Genomic DNA, 19,584 nt, shown 5'->3' with positions numbered 1-19,584 from the left:
CCAGACCAAAACAGGTACTAATGAAATACAATCTATAGTGTTTTCTTATCTCCCTGTGTTGAAGAACTACAGCCCAGCCCAGGCTTGACAACTGTATTGTTCATGTTTAGTCAAAAGTAGGCTACATTCAGTCTATTAAAGTAATTGGTGTCCCCTAGTGGATATGCTGCTATATACATCAGGATATAGCTTTTTTATGGTATTTACTGACCAGTGATATACACTGTAAGGTGGTGTAAATGGGCATTAGAAAGTGTGCTAGGTTAGGAGGTTGTTTACATTACATAGGGCCGTTAGCCCACTAGGGCCCCTCTCTCTTTTAATATCCCCTTCTATATTGGTGGTAGCCATTAATAGTAAGTAATGATAAAATTTACTTTTATTAGTGTACTTTAGTAAAACAAATATGTGGATATTAAAAACACAGCAGCTGGGTTTGCATAATATTACACATGTAGATAAACTCCCACTGTGAATAAACTGTTTGCATAAGTATACACAGGATACAAAGTATCTTAATACAATCACAGTAGGCAGCTAAATGGATACGTCCTCAGGTGAACCATGTGCTCTTCTAACGCTATAATAATACTCAGCCTAGGCTGAGCTGACTGTGGGGCCCAAGGGCCACCTGGGGTCACTACCCAAGCGTATCTATTGTACTCCTGTTATAACACTCCTGAGATGTAATCCAACTATACCCAAGACAGATGCACTGTATCAATGCATAAATATGACCATGCTACTCCGGCTACTGCTGTTAAAACATAGACACACGCTGCACCCGCGACTAGTTTCACCCTAACACGGGCGTCCTCAGGCACAGGGCAGGTGGCAGGTTAGGAGGTTGTGCTCATGTGTTCATGTGTTTGCTTGAGTTCCTCACTTAATGAAACTTGAGACATATTACCCTATTAATAGTTGTCTGTTTTCTATTCTAAGACTTTTCCATGTGTGAGTGTTACAAATGATTAATGCAACATATTCTCTTGTTCCTAAACAGGAATCTTTTGGACAGAGACACATTTTCCAAATCAGACCCACGTAAGTAGGAAGTTGTTTTCTTTTGGCAATTTACATATTAGCATAAGTTTGGGGTGGTTTTACACAATGTCTCTTTAGTTTACACATGAGAATAGAGTATAGTGAATAAGTGCCAGACAGTTTTTTTGAAGTTTGTGAAAAATAGCAATTAAACAAATTGAAAAAGGATGCAGCTGGGGGTGCTTAAGTAGTGTTCAAGATGAGATGAAACTGGTACATTGTGTCCTATGTACAATATAAATTTGTGGGGTTTTTTTTACCATTTTCACCAAATTATTGTTTAATGATCTCAAAATTAAAACATAAACTTTTTTGCGGTAAACATTCAATATTTTTGGTGGATCTCTAGCCCAGAGTATTAAAGCTTTGTTTCCTCTCAGGAAAAGTGAGACATGACATTGCATTCAGAGCAGCAGTCACCCTTTTATTAGGCCTTTAGGTCTGTAGAGATCAAATGTAACTGTTCTTCATGGCAGAAGTATTTGCTGCAAGCTTTGACCCTGCCCAGTCAAACTCTGATGACACCATTTCACTAAAGTCTATAATAATTCCTACCTCCAGGAATACAAAAAAAAAAAAAAATAATTTTTCTAATCCTATGTGTTTTTGCTCTGGCACTTCCCAGTTACCAGCCATCTTTGCACATCCTGGTCCCTCTCAAAATGGACATGTGACTGCTGCAACCATTGAAGCCTCTGATTGGCTACAAAAGCTACATGTCTATGTCGAGTGAAACTGGGTAGTGTGGAGACTAGTAAGACCAAGGAAGGGACAGAATGGGAGCAGCACGGGACAACCCCTTTTAAAAATCTGTGACACTGCCAGATTGGATGACATTTGTAGTATTTGAATCCCTGCGGAATAGTTTTACTATGGAGCTGACTAGCAAGAGAAATTGGAATATACAGATATAACTGGTCACAAAATTGTTTGGTTTGTTCCAACTACTTGTGGATTTGTACATGTCATACTATAATGTTGGTGGTTTGTATGCATCCTTACTATACAGTGGTCCTCAAAAAATTGTCATTAACCAGAAGTCATAAAGCATTTAAGACCCCATGGGTAGAGGTAGCTGACACAGTGTAGCACGCACAATATTTTAAACATAAGTCTGCTCCCACCAATTTGCTCACACTTCCAACCCCATTCATTGTTATATGAACGGGCGCATTAATACATATATGCCTCTGGCAGTCTTTATAGCTTGTGTCGATTGTTTCATTTATTTGTTTGTAGAATAGAAAAACACAGAATTTTCTAATATTTGTATTTAAAATTTAGCTTGTGTATGCTTTGTTATATTATTGCAATATTCTGTGCCCAAAAAAAGAGTCCCGTTTAATGCATGTATAGGATAAGTGAATAGGTGTCAGTCTTGTTTCCGTTACACACATCATGTGACATGTCCAGGTTCCTATATCTACAATAGTTGTAAATTGATCACAACTTGCTATCTAGAGCAGCATCACAGCATCCTTTCTGTTACTATACAGCAGGAGCAGCACATACTGTATATTTCTTCATGTTCAGTCCTATTTTGATAGCAAATGGATGCATTGCACAGGATTGATCCATGATCTATGCCATGGTACTGTGCCGAAGGGGTGATATCAGAATGGTATGGAAGCAGAATTTTAAATAAATGTGTACTAGAAAATTGTACCGGAATCCCTGCATATTTTGAGGTCAGGGGGGGAAATTTTAATTTTTTTCCCTGTTATATAACATATTACCTGCTGTAACTTAAAGTAACTGATTTTAAATACAGTAACGCTATGGCCCAGATTCTTCAATGTGTGAAAAAAAGAACTGGTGTTAACTTCCCATAGCAACCAATCACAGCTCAGCTTTCCTTTTCCCAGAGCTGGGATTGATTTCCATGGGCAGCCTACACCAGTTCCTATCTTACACCCTTTGAGAAACCGGGGCCAATGTGCTTTACATTATTTTGCCAACACTGCCAAAGCTGATGTTAAATTTACAGACTGTATAAGGTTTTGCTTTGTGCATTATATAAAACTACTGTAATATTAGCTCAGTGTTTGTGCTTAATTCAGCAAAGAATCAGTGATTATGATAACGTCTTTAATGTATCCAGTTTATACATGGACAATGTGACATGTGTACTTAGCTGTACCCGGTGCTTTGTCTTTGAACATGTTTAGCTGTACGCGATGCTTCTTGTCTCTAGCAGGTATGCATCGGGAAAGAGAGAGAGCACAGCTTACAGCGGAGCAGACGTTGCAGCTGTGCCATCCCCTGCTACTGCCCGTACAGTCGGCCTTGTACAGACAGTAAATTGCAGTGGATCTACATTAATGGGTGGGGATGGTATTAGAATGTAATTTTTCTTATTTAAGGAGACATATTATGGTAATTGAATACATTGAAGCATTTATTAAAATTGCTGATTTTTTTTCTAATTATACAAGCTATCATGTAATTATTATTCAAACAAATTTCAGGCTTTTGTTTGTTTTGATACTTGTTCTGTTTGTGGATAAAGTAAAAATGTTTTGGCACCTGATATGACAGGAATAACATCAAAGTTCATTGTTTAAGGATGTCATCTCCTTTTACATTCTTGACCCACTGAAACATGGCTGATGGCATTGCCAACGAGCCAATGAATTTGAGCAACGTTGTTTTGATTCGCAATGTTCCCCTTATTCATTAGCTTGTTAGCAATGGTGTTTACCGCCGTTTTTTGCACTTGCCAGTATTCTGAGGACCAACCCAAATAATTACTTGGCAACTATTGTGATTTCAAGGTTTTTTGAGAACATTACAAGTTAACATCATTAACAAAAATGGTACGTATTAATACTTTAACGTGCATTTGTGGTGCTTATGTACTGTGTTGACATCAAATTTGTGAATTTTGATCACTGTATTAAAGTACACTTTTTATTATGATAGAAATACTATTTTGTAACTAAATTACTAGTACACCAACCCTGGCAATACGCTATGATTCAATAGTCTACCTCCGCAGTCTGACACCTTTATAGATCTATTTTATTTTTTTAGCATGTTGTAAGGAATATTATTTCATATCTGTAAAAAGGTTGTCTTGTAATAGGATAGCTCCTCTCCATATGAGACTTATGATACTAAGCTGTGGTTTCTTATGTAAACATGTAATATATTTCTGTTTTCATTGTTAACATTTAAAGGGGTTAACAAGGCAAAAAATTAAATTAAATTAAATAAAAATCATGCTCAGATAGGCAGTAAACATAAAATAAAACTATACTTACCTCCCTCACTTTCCTCTGCTGTTACAGAGGCATGGTCCTGATGCATTGGGGTCTGCACAAGGCATTGCTTGCTAAGCCAATTAACCGGCAACACATTGTGCTGCTTTTAAAAAGTATGCTGGGGCAGGTGGTAAACATAAGATAAAGCTATACTTCCTCACTCTCCAGTCACTGCCGTTATGGAGCCTTGGTCCGGATGCACAGCACCTCCTAGATTGGTGTTGGCATGTGGCAGAATGCTGCTGCCGCTGCTGACTGGTAAGAGGGTGATGTTTTTTGCTGACCCCAGTGCTCCCTTCTTGACACCTTGGATGACAGAGGAGTAAGGAGGGAATGTAAGTTTACTTTTTTCATTGTTTACCATCAGCCTTAGTACATATAAAAAAAAATAATTCCCTATACAGTCCCTTTAAACCTGCTTCAATCCTGAGATTATAATTAGAGATTAGCAGTAGAATTTACAGTAGGAATGAAGCGAAGTGCTTTGTTCCTATCTGCATTCTGCTCATCAGGCTGCAGGCTTTGGAGTCTGCTCCACTCCATGCTGGGAAAAGATTAATTCAGTCCTGGAAAACTTCTCCCAGTTTCCCAGGACTGGATCCAGCTTTTCCTAGCACCCGGGGAGGAGCGCCATTAAGCAGAGCAGACTTCAAAGCCTGAAGTTCTTTCTGTAAATTCGCTCATCTCTATTTATAATATTGTCAGCTGAAATGTAAAGTGCAACTGTTTTTTGATCCCTAAAAGAAATTGTGAAAACAGCAAACATCTGTCCTTTTGCTTGTTTGTAATAGTTACTGCTGAGAGTATAGTTGGCGAACTGATCAATCACTTTTCTGGCAAATTCTTTTAAGTTTATGGCTAGACCTTTTGTAACTTTACTGATTAATTTTAAGTATGGTAACTTATGGAGTGACAGTTTTAGTCCACAGGATTGCTTACTCATTGTATCCCTCTGGATAGACACTGTACAGAAATTCTATGTGTAACCCTAGTCTAAATCTCATGTCTGTGGCCAGCCTTGTTGTGACGTCTGTGTGAACAGATGCAGTTCTGGCTGCGAATGTTAAAAAATAAATACTGACATGTAAAGTTTGGTAGAACAAAGTGCACACATTTTTCCAAATATTGTGTACACACAATGTTAACAAATATTTTTTCTCCCTTTATAATTTACCAGTAAACATGTATATAACCAATGAATATGCCAATATAGGTGATTTATTTTAATAGTTAATTTGTTTATGTAGATTTATTGATTCATGTCAAACAGTAATCTTGGTCTGGACCCACCGTTCTGGTGTTTTAAGAGTCTCTCATGACATCTATCCTTCAAATCTTAAAAAATATGGCTCTTCAAAGTTTTTCTTGGGCCCGTTGTGACTGCTATACCTCATAATTCATATTAAACTTAGGTTATGTGTCTTCTCTACTGACCTTAGTTTGTAGAGCCAGCCACTACAATGTATTAACCAGCAAAGGTGCACTCAGAAGATGCACACCTTACACAACTCACTTTTGATTAAAGGGGTTGGCCTCTTTATAGTAAAATAGTTTAGTGTACAAATGTACCTCATAGAGCTAAAATCAGCCGTCCCTCCTCTCGGCTGTGCCATCCTGCTCTGTTGTGAATCAGTCCATAAGGTGGTTGAACATGGAGGAGCCTGTGACCATGCCCTGTCCCAAGTGTCCACCACTGAGCCTGTATATGTCTATGTTGGACACTAGGGGAGGAGCATGGTCACATGCTCCTTCATGTCAGACATCTTATGGACAGCCTCACCACAGAGCAGAGCAGAACAGACTGGAGGAGGGGAGTCTGATATTAGCTCTATGGGTTACACAGGGAGCTGCTGAAATGAATTGTGCCTGCATGCCTTCACAAAACAAACAAGCCTTCACCCGAGGAAATTTTTGAGAAAACAGCAGATTATCTACTTTTAGGGTACGTTCACACTTACCGGATTTTCTGCTGCGGATCTGCAGCAGATCCGCAGCAGATTTCATTTAAACAACTGAACACAGCATCAAATCTGCACCATCAAATCTGCTGCAGATCTGCTGCGGATCCTGTAGGTGTGAACGCACCCTTAGCTGGGTTCACACTACGTATATTTCAGTCAGTATATGTATATTTCAGTCAGTATATTTCAGTCAGTATTGCAACCAAAACCAAGAGTGGATTAAAAACACAGAAAGGATCTGGTCACACAATGTTGAAATTGAGTGGATGGCCGCCATTTAATGGCAAATATTTGGTGTTATTTTAAAACAATGGCTGTTATATTGAAATAATGGCAGTTATTTACTGTTATATGGCGGCCATCCACTCAATTTCACCATTGTGTGAACAGAGCCTTTCTTTGTTTTCCATCCACTCCTGGTTTTGGTTTCAATATGAGGACCACAATACTGACTGAAATATACGTAGTGTGAACACAGCCTCATGAAGGTGTCACTGTCATTATAAGTTTCAAAATCTAAATCAACAGTAGATGTGAAATAAAGCAAGTTTGCAATTTATATAGATTTTTTTTTCTTATCACGCTATAAAATAAACTTATCTGAAATCCAGGTCCCATCTCCTGAAGGCAGATTTTTAATCTTGTGCTGGCTAAAAAAAAAATGACACTAAACACAGGAAGTGGCATATTTTGTATGAAAAAAAAAAAATAATAATAATAATGTTAATTGCAAATATGCTTTATTCCACATCTGCTGTTGATTTGGAGTTTGAGAATAATGACAGCAAACTACTACATTTGAATTTACCCTTAATGGAGCCTTTCTGCCTATTTAGAGCTAATCTAAGAGAATCACTATCTTTTACTGGTTACTACTTCTGATACTAAATTATCATATACAGTTGTGCTCAAAAATTTTCATACCCTTGAAGAATTTTTGCTTTCTTGTCCTTTTATCAGAAAATATGAATGATAACACAAAAAACTTTTTTTCACTCATGGTTAGTGGTTGGTGAAGCCATTTATTGTCAAACTACTGTGTTTTCTCTTTTTAAATCATAATGACGACCAAAAACATCCAAATGACCCTGATCAAAATTTTATATACCCTTGTTCTTAATATCGTGTATTGCCCCCTCTAACATCAATGACAGCTTAAATTCTCTTGTGGTTGTTGTAGATGAAGCACTCTATTTTCTGAGATTGTAAAGCTACCCATTCTTCTTGGGTAGTAAAAGAAGCTTGCAGGTCTGCCTTATAGAAATCTTACAGAAGATTCTCAACAGAACACATTAATACCAGTTAGGCAATATACCCTGATGTTGGGATAAGGGCTCCCACCTCTGCATATGATACTCACATTATAAATACATTTGGTTTTATTTTTCGTTTTTGCCAAACACCGTGTAGGATCAATAAGGGTTGCAGACAGTTCTGCACACGGCAATATGTATCATGTTTTGCTTGTTTTTTTTTGCTTATTTGTTTAAAAAATGGGAAATGGGTTTGATTTAAACTTTTATTAGGGAAGGTTTTTTTTGTATGTTTAACCCCTTAGCGTCCCATGACGTACCTGGTACGTCATGGTGCCGAGGGGGGTGTTCAGAGCGGGGTCCCGCCGGGACCCCGCTCTGAACGGCACCGATCCCGGCTGCAATCTGCAGCCGGGCAGTGCCTCTATTAACCGGCGCCGTTGTCAGCGCGTGCAAAATTGCGCATTTTGGTTGCATCAAATCCAGAAAAAATTTAATAAAAAGCGATCAAAAAGTCGTATTTGCGCAATCAAGGTACCAATAGAAAGAACGCATCATGGCACAAAAAATGACACCTGACAAAGGATAAAAGCGTTATAAGCCTGGGAATGGAGCAATTTTAAGGAACATATATTTGTTAACAATGGTTTGAATTTTTTACAGGCCATCACATAATATAAAAGTTATACATGTTACATATCATTGTAATCGTAACAACTTGAGGAACATGCATAACAAGTCAGTTTTACCATAGGGCGAACGGCGTAAATGCAAAACTCCCCGAAAACAAAACAAATTCGTGTTTTTTTTCAATTTGACAGCGCAAATGATTTTTTTCCGGTTTCGCAGCATATTTTATGGAAAAATAATTCCTGTCATTACAAAGTACAATTGGTTTCACAAAAAATAAGCGCTCATATAAGTCTCGAGGTGAAAAAATGCAAGCGCTATGGACTTTTAAACATAACATGAAAAAAGCAAAAGCGCAAAAACGAAAATTGGCTTTGACCTTAAGGGGTTAAAAACTTTTTTGTCCGCACACTCTTTAAATCCCCGTAGAGGACTATAATATGCTATCATTAGATTGCATATACTAATCAATGTTACAGTATGCTTTTACATTATTTTTTTTAACATTTATTACATTTTACAGTATGCATTGATCAGTTAGATTGGTGCTTTGCTGATTAAGGGTGCCTTCACACTTACCGACTCGCAGCGTTAATAACGCTGATGCCGCCCGCCTCCTGCTTCACTCTGTATACATACCTCCTCGCTCCACGGGGTCCCGGCGTCCTGCTCTCCCGCCCGGCCAATCAGTGTCTGCGGCAGGGCAACACACTGATTGGCCAGGCGCGAGAGCAGGATGCGGGGACTCTGTGGAGCGAGGAGGTATGTATACAGAGCGGAGCAAGAGGCGGCCGGCATCAGAAGGGGTTAAGCGGCTGGCAGATTTACATACACGCAGACCGCTGCGTGTATGTACTGACAGTGATTTGCCGGTTTATTAACGCTGCGAGTCGGTAGGTGTGGAGGCACCCTAAATCTGCCAGAGGCAGGCTCAATCAGCATAGAGATCGAGGCTGCCACGGAAGCAGCTGTAGCAACTGGTGGGCATCCCTGTTCATTGCTGCTGGGGCTCTGACCAGACGCCTGGCAGGTTTGTTACCTGTCAGTTTACTCTTGCATACTGTGAATAATATTAAAATCGGACTGGTCTCCACTCCCGGTAGTTGCATACAGGTGTCAGCTGTAACATACAGCTGACAAGCACTGCAAAATTGTGGGTTTAGCGCCTCTGTCCGCACTATATGCAACAACAGCCGTGCTGCCTTTTGCTGATAAGAATAACAAATGCAATAAGGATGCATCATGGACAATTTTTTAGCGGATTGCTGACAAAAAATTCCAGACAATTGCAGACAAAATATACGGTCCTGAAAAACTGCTGGACCTGTGAATGTAGCCACTCTCTGTAGTCACTTCAGTAGTTTGTCTCTCGGATTCTTACATCATATATAGTCATGCTTCTTTACTGATAGCTGAAGCTCTGTTATCACCATGTTTCTAATATACTCTTAGCTAGCACACTAGAAAATCTCCTGACATATGTGCTAAGCTTATCCAGGCTCTACTCTACGCATACCTATTTTTGTCTATACATTAGGATACATAGTAGCATTTCATCATAAGTATACCTTGGGAGTCCTCCCTGAGGTCTCACAGTGTGAAGTGAACAGGGACTTATTGGTCTTCGGCCCTATTACATGGAGGGATAATAGGCCGAATAAGGCCGATTCATAAAATTAGCGCTCCATGTAATAGAGATAATGATCAGCGGATGGCAATGATCATCGACCGCCAACCGATCATCACTATGTGTAATAGTAATGCAAGCCTGATGGCTAACAATTGAATAAACTGTCTTCTCCAGCCCTCTACTTTCACTTCCTGGGCTGCAGCTGCATCTTCAAAGCGGCCTTTCTGAGCTGACAGGCTACTCAGCAAATCACTGGCCAGAACCGCTCAGACAGACCACTCTGAAGCCCCAGCCATGGCGCCAGGTGTGAAAGCAGCAAGAACAGTTTAGGCCTAGGGCTGCACACCCTTGCTAAATGATCATCCAGATGTGTAATAGGCTCAGTAAACGAGCATCGATTTAGCAGATCAACACTTGTTTACATTGTTGGCCCAACTAATAGGACTCTTAAAGTATGCTATCTCATGCAGCAGAGGCTTGGCCATTTTTTCATGGAAAACCTGTATCCTGATGTAGGAAATTATACAGGTGAAGGGTGTAGATGGGTAATTAGCATCAGTCAAGTGGAATTAAGCTATATTCACTCACTGTTGAAAAAGGGTAAAGTACAACCAAAACTATGAGGTAGAAAATATGGTTGTATCTTCAATATACTAATGCATTGAAGTTAATTAAACATTGAGGTTAATAGGAAATTGGCTGACAGTGCACACCCCAAATAGAAAAATGTCTGTAATTGGTTACGACCATACAAATAATAAACATTATTCTCATAATAAACTCATTCTTTATGACCTTTTGCAAAATATGGTGTTTTCATCTGTTAACAAATTGTTTTATTTTCACTCTAATGCACGCAACTTTGCACTTTACACGCAACGATTATCATGCGAATTTGCACGATAACGATAGAATTCGAACGATAATCGTACGTGTAAACGCAAGTCGTTCGTCGTTCGCAAAAAATTCGCAGATCGTTCTATGTAAACAGTCGTTAACCAATTTTACCTATGTGCGAGATAGGCTTAAGTGATCACAAAACGATTGCAAAACGAATTTTCCGTATGATATATCGTTCTGTCTAAACGCTGATCATTATAAAAAAAAAATCGTTACTTCGAAATCGTTAATCGTACGATCGGGCGAATTATCGTTCCGTGTAAATGCAGCATTATTTAGTGTTGTAATTTGCTTTTATTTTACTGTTTGTTAACATAGCCGTAAAAGCAATTGACAAAAAAGGAGTTGAATTGGTTTACCACTAAGCACAGTTGGTAATCTCAGAAACTTAGTACATACATAATGTAAAGAAGTACAAATTGTGTTTTTTTGTTTTTTTTTTATTAGTAAAATGACTTACATTCCTATACTGTTGTTCTCCACCATCAGTTTAATTATTAAACTCTATTTACTGTAGCTGTGCTGGGCAGTATTGCACACCCTTTCCACAATCCCACTTGCATTCTTATTTAGTGGAGATTAGTTGCCTATACTTCTGGGACAGACCAGGAAATTGCAGTTGAAAGTGTGACCGCATAATCTTATGGATTACATAAGATGTGTGTGACTATGGGTAACATGTTATAAAAACCAAGCAAGCACATGCAGGATTAATAAAAATATACAGCGGGAGAAATAAGTATTGAATGTGTCAACAATTTTCAAACCCATCCAGACAGCACAGGCAAAGAAAGGAAACCATAGATGTCCGTACATTAAAAGAAAGATGTCTATACATGAAAATAAATTACAGGAAAATGGGGGGGGGGGTGTGCAGTAACGTAATAAACAAAGTATACTTGCCCGTCCCCGTGCCTCTGTTTCAACATTTTTGGGTCTCTATGATAGACGTAGGCTGTGTCTCCAGTCACTGATTGGTGTAGCGGGCAGTCCATCAGCTGAGTATGTAATATTGCAGTCGCAGGAGCTGCAGGAGGCCAGCAGCTGTCAGTGAGACCTGCGAGCGGCGATACAGGGCACAAGAATAGGTAAGTATACTTGGTTTATTATTTTCCCGCACCCTCCGGCCTTTCTGTCATGTTTTTTATTTTGTCTTGGGACTTCTCCTTTAAGTTTTGTGTAATATTGAGAAATGACACAGGGAAAAAGTATTAAACAAATGACAAAAGTGAGGTGCAAAAAAACATGGAAAGTCATGACACCAGCTGAAATCTATCAGATAGATTTCAATCCTGCCACTTAGTGAAAAGTAACATCAGCTGGTGGCCTATAAAAAGGTGTAAGCCATCTCAAAGCCAGTGAGCTGTCTTAAAACCTTTGTGACCTTATTGTTGCAAAGCATTCTGATGGCATTGGTTACAGAAAAAAATGTAAGCTACCGAAGGTTTCAGTGAGCAATATTGAGGCTATAATCAGGAAGTGGAAAAAAACAATTTCACCATAAACCAGTCATGACCAGGAGGAGTTAAAAGAATTAACAGCAGGTACAATTGTTTATGCACTCAACCTCCATGGCATGTATGCATGCTTACCATCAAAGACTCAACTGCCGTATAAAAATCATGTTTGTGTGCATTTAAAGTTTGCTCAATAACCTTTATAGATGCCTGTGAAATACTGGTAGAATAGTCTGATCAGATGAGACCAACATTTAATTCTTTGGATTCCATAATACACACCATGTTTTAAGGCTAAAAGGTACTGCATGTGACCCCAAAAACACCATGCCAGAGGTAAAGTTTGGAGGTGGGAAATGGAGGCATTATTAGACAAATGCACTGAGACATGCTTGATAAAAATCTGCTGCCAGGATGATGAAAATGAAACAAGGGTGGACGTTTCAGCAAGACAATAATCCCAAAAACACAGGCAAGCAAACTGACCCAGCCAATCACCTTACCTAGGCCTAGGCCACAGACACTCTAGGCCATGCCACATTGATTCAGTTGCAGCAGATTAAAAGATCTTTTTTTTTTACCCTAACCAAGGCACCAGGCAGATTTTAAAAGACATGACCAAGAAGGACTTTTCTCATCAAACAAACAGTACCAGTGATTTGGACGAGTGGGTTGGTGAATACAGTATCTCTTTAAGGCTATGTTTACACTAGGTAAAAATTATGACCTTTTTTCTGGATGGCCATTTTAGTGCCAAGTGACAGCCACAAGTCGGTAAGTTCATGATCATTATTTGCGTCGGTTACTACTGATAGAGGGACGTAATTTGATTTCACTACAGTGGCGGCCATTCAGAAAGATGGTCATTTACCTAGTGTGAACATAGCCTAAATATGCATATTCTCACATTATACATCAGTTTCAACCTATTTATCATAGGGTGAGAACCCTTTTAAGTTGCAAAACTACATGTAGAGGATAGAACTAGAATGGGTGATAAAAAATAGGATTAGAAAAATTGAAGGAGAGAGCATAATGCTCTTTATCATGGCGGTCCACTGTGATTTTCTTAATCAAAGGAAAAAGACACATAATTAATAAATGGTGGAATACTGCAGCTAAAGATCTTAATATTATTGAAAGATTAATGCTTAAAACTGGTTTATACTGTGTTTTTTCCTCCATCCACCTCACCAGACAATAAACAGCTCACTTTTTAAATCCAGTTACTAATCCTTTTTAAATAGTAGTTGTTTGGTAAAGTATTTGTAAGTATTGAAAAAGAATATCAGGACTCCTTGAAGGACTTGTCAGGTTTAGAAGGCTCGGAACATTCTGAGTTTAAGTAGAGCCCTTGCCTTCTCTCATGAGAGGGCTTTATTTAGCTGACATAAAAAACAATCTCTTTCTTCCTTTTCCTTTCTCTTTAAGTGACCAATATTGGCAGTGCAGGGGAATTGAACATTTGATGCCAGATTTCCCCACAAATTACAGCTGATCTCTGTGGTCCACAGTGGGACGCTCAATGAGCAGCTTATTGTTGACACATTATTTATTTTTGATACCTCCAACCAAAATGGTTTCTTAACCCATAGCTGCACCAGGACGTTACTGAACTGCCGCAATCCCGGGTGCTATATGCACCCCGGGACCGTGGCTATTAGCAGACACGGTCCGATCACCTTGCCCGCTAATAATTAGGCATTTACATGCAGCTGTCAAAGCTGTCTCGAAAAATAGAAATAAAAAGCGATCAAAAAGTCCCATATGCAGAATCAAGGTACCGATAGAAAGAACACATCATGGCGCAAAAAAAATGACACCTCATACAGCCCCATAGACCAAAGGATAAAAGCGTTATAAGCATCGTAATAGCGCAATTTTAAGGAACATATATTTTTAAAAGGTTTTAATTTTTTAAAAGCCATCCAATAAAATAAAACTTATACAAGTTACATATTGTTGTATTCGTTACAACTTGAGGAACATGTATAACAAGTAAGTTTTACCCTAGGGCAAGCGGTGTAAAAACAAACTCCCCCCAAATAAAAATAAAAAAATTCATTTTTTTTTTATTTCACCGCACATATAATTTTTTCTGGCTTCACGACATATTTTAGGCAAAAAAATAAGGGCTCATCTGGGTCTCTAGGTAGAAAAATGCATGTGCTATGGCCTTAAATACACAAGGAGGAAAAAACAAAAGTGCATAAATGATCCCCTAAGGGTTAAATCCTGCAACTTTTTTGTTTTAATAGAGGGCCACTTTATATTAGTCAGCTTGTAGCCCCAGTAGATATATTGTAGTATTTTTGTGTTACCCAGGATATTAGTGAGCATTGTTTTACTTGGTGATTGGGATTATTTTGCACTGTTAAAATGAACCTGTCAGCTGCTTTTTGCTTTTTTACAATAAGGCTTCAAGATTAAGTCAGTAGGGAATTTCCCCGGCTGCAGATGTCCTGCAATGTTTGGCCCCTTCTGCCTAAAGCCCCTATACCTGTATGTAAATGTCCACTCTGTGAACATTGCTGGACTTTTGGCACTCAGGAAAATACCCCTTGTATCTTCTGACGCAGGGTAAGAAGCCCTATTGTACACTGCCTTTTCTTTGGTCAGCAAGACGCTGCTGATAGGTCTGCTTTAATAACTGATATTAGGCAACGCTCACACAGTACAGGTCTGATGTCGTTTTATTGGTTTGAAGTGGATACAGAAAAGAGATGTACTGTATATGTATTTTTGTTTACTTTTCTACCCAGTTATGAAAAAAGTAATTAAATTAAAAAAAACTTTATAAACTGCACAGTTTTTGCCTTATAAAAGATGCATGTGGTGATGGGTCTACTTTAATAATAATAATAATAATGATAATAATAATAATAATAATGATAACAACAACAATATTGGTATTCTTTATTTAAAATAAATCTATCCCCAAATTTGGGCCTATGTACTTTTTAGCATTAGCTGACCAACTTCCTCTCTAGATCCTGCACAGCCACGTTACTGATGAGAAGGGAAAGCAGCACACCAGGAAACGGAGCTGGGCCCGTCTCCAGTGCACCAGACTTGCTTATTTGCTAGTCATATCTCTGGAATGGCGCGGCTCCAATCAGCCACTATCAAAAGCTACATAGGTCCAAGGATGGTGATAAATTCACCTTTAATGTTTTAGGATCACTTAGAATATTTATTCATTATTTTGATCATTTTCTATTACATCAAAGAATGTATTATAATTATTTGAACTTAAGCCCTGCCCTCCTAACTGCACATGCACTAAGGTCACATTGTTATCCTCCAACAAAACCAGTTTTAACCTTTTAGCCTCGTCATTTAAATAAAAGATCAAAATATAATTTTAAATGCACTCCTCAAGTAAGTTGAAAGATGTGGCACTCACCAATCCATGAATAATAATCAGCAGTTTAATTCCATGCATAACAGGAATACAGGACGCAGACAAATGGACGGTTAGGCCCACCCGTTTACATGTACATGTCCTGCATTCCTGTTATGCATTGAAATAAACTGCTTGCCTAGTCTTTGGTATGGGCTCGCTTTTTTTGGACCACTCTAGTTGGTTATATAAGACAGAATTGCTGCTTGTCTTTTTTGTATCATGTAGTTCTGGGATACTTATCCAGTTCTCTACAATTTATTTATTGTGTTAATATATTTCTACAGTTGGGTCAAGGAACCTGTAGTCAGTTAGGGAGTAAACTATCCCCACAGTCCTAAGTATGAAAAGGAACAATTCAAGTAGAGGGACTGTGGTTGAATTGCTATAATACGTCATAAAGCATACATTTATTGACACACTAGTATTACACACAAAACATATAGACATTAAACATAGTCAAGTGTACATGGAAAGTATATTGTTAGACAAGGGTTTGAATGATGCATAGGTATCCCCTGTCTAGCCCTGCCTTTTACTAAGAGGGGACCCCCTGGTTCAGGCATTCTCAAACACCAAGAGGGACTTACCCTACACTAAGGTGCAGGTTTGTCCAGTCAAAGGATAGTCAGTCTTCAATCAGATAGAGAGGCAGGTTGATGTATAGAAATGCGGCAGGTATTTGTGATATTAATTGGTATGGTATCCTTTCTTCGTGTAAGAGCGTTATGAACATTTGGAACTTTTTCTGATCAATCCCTGTAAATATTTCAGTGTCTTTTTTGTGGGGGAAGCTTGGTTTGTAACACCTGGTGTTTTTTTATTTTTCTCACTTGCACTTAAACTAGGAAGGGAAAGCCTGGGGCCACCCTGTTAAGGAGATGGGCCACATCAAAAGGCAGGGAGAGTGTACAAATATACCAGCTATCCCACCCCGGTCCGTAGGTATCCATCTTTTTGCAAGTGTTTGGGACATTTTTTCTCTAGTTTTGTTTGTTGTATTTGAGCTTTATGGTATTTTTAAACAGACTAATAAGTGTTAAAGTGTCACTGTTGTTAAAACTTTTAAAATCTAAATCAACAGTATATGTGGAATAAAGCAAGTTTGCATTTTACATTCATAATTTTTTGTTGTTGTTATCATGCTGTAAAACAAAGCTGAACTTACCAGAACTCCAGAACCAGTCTCCTGAAGGCAGATTTTCCGACTTGTACAGGTGGAAAAAACTAAACACAGGAATTCCGGCCAGTACAGAGAGTCACAGCTCAATGTGTCCATCAATCACATGACTGTCTTCTCTGTAAGCACTCAGATGGCCTGGGAGACACCTGTTTTCTGACTGTTTCCTGTTTTTTGAGAAAAAAATTGTCATAAAAATGGAAGTGTCGTGTTTTCTGTGAAAACTAAAAAAAAAATGTTAAAAAAAAGAATGTAAATTGCAAACTTGCTTTATATCACATCTACTGTTGATTTAGATTTAGAAAGTTATAATGACAGTGACACTTTAAGTTTTATACTTAATTTATTCCTTCTTCCTAAGATATTGATTTAATTTTGAATACAGGATAGCTGTTTACCAAGTGGCCTGCAGAGAGCCATACCCATTTCTGCACTAGATATATACTTCAAGCAAAGTAATAGTTGGTCTAATCTTGAAGTGGACAGCCTGCGACAGATTTATTAAACAGTCTGTACATTTAGTACGTCCAGCCAATGGATTCACAAATAAATACAAATTGTAACTGAAAAGTTAAATTTTATTTGTAGCATATTTTGTAAAGGCTTCTACCACTACAATTAAACCTTTTCGTAGCTGTGACCTTTAAGCATTCAAGCTTGACATTTCTCATGTTCAGAAAAGGAAACATTTGTCGCAGTGCTCAACTATTGTAGCTCACACAGCAGGCAAAATTACAGTTGACAGGATAGTCTAGTTTTCTAGGCCAAAGCTAAGGTAGGTAGTGACTCACTAGATTTCATCCTACTTCTATGTGAATGGAAATAAGGAAAGCAAATTACCTTACAGCAAGAACATGTTAAAATAATGACCATGTATATCAGTCGTATAACGGCCAGACATAACTGGAAGGGAGATCAGCCAGGACTATTTATAACATCAATGCTGCCATTCAGTATAAACTAGCAATATTTGATCTTACATAAAGGGAGGAATAATATTATGGAGTTTGTATGATATTCTATATAACTATATTCTATATTTATATTTTTTTATTTTTTAAGGGATGAAAGACATATAATAGTTTACATGCCATGTATTGAACTAAGAATAATGAAAATATTTTTCTGTTACAGTATGTGTATTGTATACACAAGGTATTGGAAACAAGGAATGGAGAGAGGTAAGATTTTTATTTTATTTTTTTTACAATATAATAATAGTAATGTTGTTCATGTTAGCATTTATAGTAAGATGTGTTTCAATGGTCAAATGGAAAACAATTCGTACATTGTTTTCTTTCTTTCGTTTGAATTTTGTCTTCTTGTACTAATCATCCAACATGTCTGATAAATTGTCATGCACCAGCTTTATTTTAGAAAGAAAATAAGGTTTTGTATGATAGAGGAACAGTTTATGAAATCCTTGTTTTTTTTTTATATATTTTGGCTAAAATGACTTTATGGCAGATTTTAGAATAATATGTATTCTGTGATTTAAAAGCCATTGCATTTCCCCCCAAAACATACAGTTTTTTTTCCTTGATAAACTTAAACCAGGTCTTATTTCACCTGGAGAACAAGATCTTGTGTCCTACTATTGGGGGTTTTAAAGCCATATTATAAAAGTGGATGGAGGTTTTTTTTGTCGTTCATCATTAATTTCTGTGGTAGTTTTTAGGCAAATACAGCAGAAACTAAGCTAACGTAGCTGTAATACCCTAGTATTTAAGAAATTATTGTATCAAATATAAAGTTATTTCAGGATGGAGATGCCATGTCCTAGATAAGTTTATAAAAATCTATTTTATCGAGTTTTGCAATGATTTTATAAAGTAAAACATCTAACAGATGCATTTACTACACACCTCCCATCCACCAACATTCAATTTGGATGAAAGGTAAATTTGTCTGAAGTGTACAGTATGCAGGAGACAATAACAGAAAATGTGAAAATTACAGAAGTATACTAGTATGCTAAAGTATGGAAGTGGCTGAATATATTTAAAAATATTCAAAAATTCTCAGGGAAAGGGACAGTAAAGTATGATTAAGCATCTCATCCACAACAAGAGACCCCACAATTAAAACTCACACTATCCATCATTGAAGGAGAAGTGAAATAAAAAAGGCAGGAAGGGAGGGAGTGCGGGAATCTAATAAACAAAGTATACTTGCCAGTTCCCGTGCCCCGCAGTGCCGCTCCTTGGTCTCGCTGACAGCTGCTGGCCTCCTGCAGCTCCTCCAGCTGCAAGGTCGCATACCTGACTGATAGATAGCCCGCTCAGCCCATTAGTAACTGGGGCGGTACACTGGGTCTCTCTGACACTGACTGGCTGAGTGGGCGATCTATAATTGGGGCTGTGACGTTGCAGCTGGAGAAGCCGAGTACATGACTTACCCGGATGCCAGCCCGAATGCTGCCTGCTATCTGTTTGAATGGGAGGGCTTGACATGTCAATTCTTTTAGTGGAGAGGCATAGAGAGCGGAGGCATGCCAACGGGATTCCGAGTAGAGTCCGTAATGGGCGTTCCATTTTTTTGCTGATTGTGAATGGGCCCTTTGGCTATGTTCACACACACTGTATAACAACGGCTGTTGTTAAAGTCAATGGAATGCATTAAAATCAATGGAATGATAGCCGTCCAATACACATAAGGGGAAATTTATCAAGGACTTAGCCTGTTTTGAGTATTCACCCCAAAATTTGCATAATCCAGGATTTGGGCCCAATTTATCAATTCGCAAAAACTGGTGCAGGACTACGTCTGGTCAGTACCACGTGAAGTTTTTTGCATAATTTCTGTGACTATTCAGAGAATATTCTGTGATTATTCTATTCACAAACCTATGAAAAGTGTTAAA

The 19,584-nt window shown here is 38.2% G+C and overlaps 1 protein-coding gene across 1 annotated transcript in view; it reads left to right on the top strand.

The window, feature by feature from the left end:
- CPNE8 (copine 8) overlaps positions 1-19,584 on the top strand; it is a 220,999-nt gene that overhangs the window by 91,898 nt on the left and 109,517 nt on the right. The window contains exons 2-3 of the mRNA XM_069977167.1: positions 1,004-1,044; positions 17,856-17,902. Of these exons, the coding sequence (XP_069833268.1) occupies positions 1,004-1,044; positions 17,856-17,902 (88 nt within the window). The remainder of the gene's footprint in view (positions 1-1,003; positions 1,045-17,855; positions 17,903-19,584) is intronic.

This window comes from Dendropsophus ebraccatus, chromosome 1, assembly GCF_027789765.1.
Source record: "Dendropsophus ebraccatus isolate aDenEbr1 chromosome 1, aDenEbr1.pat, whole genome shotgun sequence".
NCBI lineage: Eukaryota > Metazoa > Chordata > Amphibia > Anura > Hylidae > Dendropsophus > Dendropsophus ebraccatus.
This window is presented reverse-complemented; position numbering and strand designations above follow the sequence as displayed.